Consider the following 5,030-nt stretch of genomic DNA (forward strand, 5'->3'; position numbering starts at 1 on the left):
ATTTACTGCTCCATGCATGTGTCCCAAAATTGATGTGATTGAGAGAGAGTGTAAAAATTTGGAATTTGGAAGCGATCTAAACGGGGTCTTGGAGTACATTTGATGCAAAGATGGATGGACGAGCTTAGACAAGGACTATGTGAAGGTGCATGGACTGATAGCTACTCCTACGTGTGAAAGGAACTCGGCGCATAACATATTTTATTATTTCGACTCACCACTTTAATCAATAATATCTTAAATGTGTCCTTTTCTATTGCCTACCATTGTCTATCATGCTTTTTTCCCTCGTATTACCGTCTTAACTCCTTTTAGTTTTTAAAAAACTGTCAACTTCTTTTTAACATATACCAAGTGGCAGGCTGGCAGCTCAAAAATGAGGCGAAATCCAAGTTGTAGAAGTAGGAGTAGAAGCTCAAAGCTGCCGTGTCGTGTCGGGCCCGGCAGGGAAAAGCCCAAACCAAGTAGCCAAGCTGACCCACCGAATCAGAACCAAACCGACCGACCAGGCAGGGGGGCCAGAACAAGGAGAGAGAAGGGAAAGGGGGAACCGCCGGACCGGGCCGCGCCACCTTCCCTTCTGCCGGCGATCTCCAGCCACCGCGCCATGGCGGCGGCGAAGCTGCTCTACATTGTGGTGGTGGACGACAACGGCTCCTCCTTCCGCTACACGCGCTCCCTCATCCATAGCACCCTCCAGCTCATGGGATGCAAGCCGCGCCACGCTTTCGAGGTCCGCCCGCCTCCTCGCCTTCGCGGTCGATCCCTCCGGACCTCCGATCTTTCGAGTTTTTTGTCTGATTCGATCCTGCCTCCCTCCATTTCTCTTGTAGATAAGCCGCAGGGTGTTCGATGTCATCCGGGGTGACGGCAGCGACGAAATGGCCGCCTCCGCCTCCGCCCGGGTGCAGAGGTACGAGGTCGCCGAAGCCACCCCCACGACAAGTCCTCGTCAGTTCCAATTCGAGCTCTACAAGCGCCGCACCACCGTCCTCCTCCCCAGAGATCTCTTCCTCGACCTCATCTGCGATGCCCTCGCCCTCTACAAGTACGTCGCCCCCAACCAGCGCGCCGATCTCATGCTTGCCTGCAGGTCCGTCCGCCGCTCTTTCGTACTCTCTCTTCGTCCTCTCCCTCCCTTATGCTCCCCTCCCGTCTGTGACTGCAATTTAACTGGCTCCTTTCCCATCTGTTTCTAATTGCTGGCAGAAAAGGACTCCCCTCATTTTGCTGCTTGTAAACGCGGTAATCTGGTATTTCGTCGCTGTGAAACATTCAGCAGCTCATTTGTAACCAGACTTGCGAATGCTTTGCTCTTGATAGATAGTTCCAAACACGGCACGGCAGCATGTTGATTTGATTTGTTAGCAATGCTGTGCTCTTGATAGATAGTTCCAAACACAGCACGGCAGCATGATGATTTGATTTGTTAGCATACGTAGTATATTAATCTTGGTTTCGAGGATAAGAGAGCGCTCCATGCGAGTGTGACATGCTCAAACTTGAGAACGAGTATGGCTGTTTGGCTATTGGGCGAGAGGTCAGACTATGTCATCGCCATTGTTTATAGCTAACAATCATAAACTGATTTCCTTGCATTCACATGATATAGATTCTTCATTTACTGTTTCGGACCTATAAGCATTCTAGCGCCCCTGAATTGATTTCATATATTTGAAAGGGAACCTTTAAAGGTGTTCATTTCATGCCTCCCCCCCTCCCCGGTCGCTTATAATCCTTCATCTTGCCTTAGGATTCGAGAACGGAAGGAATCTGTCACAGTTCTTCTTTGTGGAACTAGTGGTTGCGGCAAGTCTACTCTTTCGACTCTGCTGGTAAGAATTCTCCTACACCATTTTCCTTTCCTCCTTACTTTTTCTTCTATGCCTTTTTCCCCCTTCACATCTCTTCCATTATGACATGTCATCTCTTCTGTGAGCACCTGTCTTAGACCTGCTATTCTGAGGAGTATTGGTGTCAGAATGTAATGATAGACAGGATATGCAATGACCTACAAATTGGATTATTAGTTTCATGGGAGCCTTTCAATGACACCGGGATAACAGTGACCCCTCCCTTGCTTGCTTGATTTGGATAGAATAAAGCAAAGTTATTAGTTTACTAAGTTTCTCTTCCATCGGTTTTCTTTTTTCCTGGATCCTCCTCAATAGCTGGTATTGAAAACACCTAAATCATCTTATTTTATAAACTAGATTATATCCATTGCACTTGTGCGGCGAAGCTTAGCGTTTTTCTTTTCCTGATTTCTTCCTTACAGAAATGTTAATGTGTCAACAGGGAAGCAGGTTAGGAATCACAACTGTAGTTTCCACAGATTCAATACGTCACATGATGCGGAGCTTTGTCGAAGAGAAAGAAAACCCTCTTCTTTGGGCATCAACTTATCATGCAGGTGAATGTCTTGACCCAGTAGCAGTTGCTGAAGCAAAAGCTAGGAGGAAAGCAAAAAAACGCTCAGGCATGTCAAGCAGTTCAAATATTGATTACGAGAAAATTGGGGCTCTTACTGAAAAAGTTGAAGGGAAATCAATTGGGAAGAAGCAGATGGCCATAGAAGGTTATAAAGCACAGAGTGAGATGGTGATTGACAGTTTGGATCGGCTAATTACTGCGTGGGAAGATAGGAAAGAATCAGTTGTTGTTGAGGGTGTTCACTTAAGCCTTAATTTCGTGGTATGTGCTTGCAGAATCAACTTTTCTTTTGTTGACTTCTTTCCTTTATTGTTGCTCTTGATTTGTTTTAGCTCATATCAAACCTACTATATCACATCTGTTCTGCCAGTAAATGTGAAATTGTAAATTTCATGGTCGACATGGGCACTTTATTCCTCATTTCCTTTTAATTGTTTCAGATGGGTCTAATGAGGAAACATCCTTCTATTATACCTTTTATGATCTACATATCCAATGAGGGTAAGCACACGGAGAGGTTTGCTGTACGTGCAAAGTACATGACACTTGACCCAGCGAAAAATAAGTATGTTAAATACATCAGCAACATTAGAACTATCCAGGAGTACCTCTGCAGTCGAGCTGACAAGTACCTAGTTCCCAAAGTAAATAATACTAATGTTGATCGGAGTGTTGCTTCGATTCATGCCACTGTTTTTAGCTGCCTCCGGAGGAGAGCTAATGGGGATCAGTTATATGACCCTGATACAAATATCGTGGCTCTTGTAAATGAAGAGTACAAAAACCAGTGCGTGGCTAACTCCATGAGTTCCAAGGGGATGTTTAAATTGATTCAACGGCTTGGGTCCTCAAGAAAGCTCATGGCCATCATTAATGTCGATGGATCTGTATCCAAGGCTTGGCCAGTTGAGTCCAGTGGAGATGGGAAATGCAGCTCTGACAACAGTACTCAGAAATCTGTAGGGAATCCAATTTATGGACCTTTAAACATTGGAAGAGCAGAGTCAGTCAATCTACAGTTTGGCACCTTTGGGATAAGTGCCTGGCCTACTGATACGGGCTGTACAAGTCAAGCTGGAAGTGCTGATGAATCATGGGCCAATGCTACTGAAGGTAGTAGCAGACATGTTCCGTCTTCATCTGGTTCTCCAAAGAAGTCTGATGGGCACTGTAAAGAGGTACTAACTGCTATTTGTACCATGTTTGTGTTGATTTTTCTTATTTTTGTGATTACTGTTCTTCCATTGGTCAGTAAGGCAAGGGTAGTTTTTAATTTTGAGTTTTCGTTTATACTTTTTGGAGCTAGATCAAAGAGTCATCAGCAGCATCTGGCAGCGATGAAGAAGAGGAAGAAGAAGCTGATGTTCGGCCTAATTCAGGCAGCGACGAGGACCTCAGTGAAGAAGACAGCAGGGAGATCCATGAGGAGGTGAGACGATAGCAGCCTATATATCCCCTTTACTTTGATTGTTACAGGGTATTTGTTGGTTGATCCTCTGAAATAGTAGTAAAGGGAACCCATGTTGTTGCTTCACTGCACTGTATGCGCTGGATCCCATTATAAGCATATTTGTGGATGTTTGCATGGCAGATGGAAGGGTCTGTTGATGAGGATTGCAACAGGTCTGATGAGGAGTATGATGACCTGGCGATGCGAGACTGTATGGAGAACGGCTATTTAACTGATGATGGCATGTTTTATACTGGTTTAAGCAAATCATTGAGCGGCAAGTTCTTGGATGGCAATCAACGTAGCCACAGCACTCCAAGGAAACACCATGGGAAGCTCGATGCAGGTGTTCCTGAGACTGCACGCTCTACTTCTTCAGCAGTCCCTGCTGGCACAAGCAGCAAACGGCATGGCACTAGGAAGTGGAAGCGTTCCCTGAGCGACTCATTCCGTTCACGGCGACGGAGTGCTCCTGACTTGGTGTCAACGTACAAGAGTTCACCACCCGTGCCTGTGGCTCCTGATGAGAGGTAGCTGATTGTCTGTCAGGCTAGTTGCAAATATTTGTCTTGTTTTTTGAGCATAAATTGCAAAGGAAAGTACGAAATTATCTTAGGCATTATGAGCCGGTTGAGAATTATCTTTTGAAGTACGGCATGTTGTGAAAGAAGTACCATGCTATTCATTTTGTAATTTTTGTTGATAACTAGAGCAAATGGAACGGATTTGTACAAATTAAAGGGCGTGATTGCTTTACTTGTGCCCCCGCACCTTTAACCAGCCGGGGTGGCATGATGGCTCCACTCATTGTGGCTTTTCATACTGCATCTGTTCGTTATGTTTGGCCATGGCCTGCGTAGAATGTGTTTCATGCTGTTTGTCCATTAAGGACATCGAAAGCTTAATTACTAAAATATTTTCTCTCCTTACCCCAGTGTTTTGGTATTTGAAATAAAAGAAACAACTGTATGGTGGATGGTCAATTCATATTGATTTTTTCTGAACTCATATTTTCTTGGTTTGTGTGCATGGAATGCTTTGGTTAAATGTAGTGAAACCGAGTATGTAATTCTCATGTGCAGCACTCGCAAAAAAAAATTCTCATGTGCAGCAGAGCCATCCACCTCGAATGATCGCTGCCTTGTAG

At 44.9% G+C, this 5,030-nt stretch overlaps 1 protein-coding gene across 1 annotated transcript; it reads left to right on the top strand.

The window, feature by feature from the left end:
- Nucleotides 1-358: 358 nt before the first annotated feature.
- Nucleotides 359-4,639, top strand: LOC112883486 (P-loop NTPase domain-containing protein LPA1 homolog). The gene is made up of 7 exons (XM_025948791.1): nt 359-733; nt 834-1,093; nt 1,754-1,835; nt 2,299-2,694; nt 2,874-3,611; nt 3,740-3,862; nt 4,025-4,639. The coding sequence occupies exons 1-7, from the start codon at nt 377-379 to the stop codon at nt 4,415-4,417; spliced, it is 2,349 nt and encodes a 782-aa protein (XP_025804576.1). The 5' UTR covers nt 359-376; the 3' UTR covers nt 4,418-4,639.
- Nucleotides 4,640-5,030: the final 391 nt, after the last annotated feature.

This window comes from Panicum hallii, chromosome 2 (assembly GCF_002211085.1).
Source record: "Panicum hallii strain FIL2 chromosome 2, PHallii_v3.1, whole genome shotgun sequence".
In the NCBI taxonomy this organism is placed as follows: domain Eukaryota; kingdom Viridiplantae; phylum Streptophyta; class Magnoliopsida; order Poales; family Poaceae; genus Panicum; species Panicum hallii.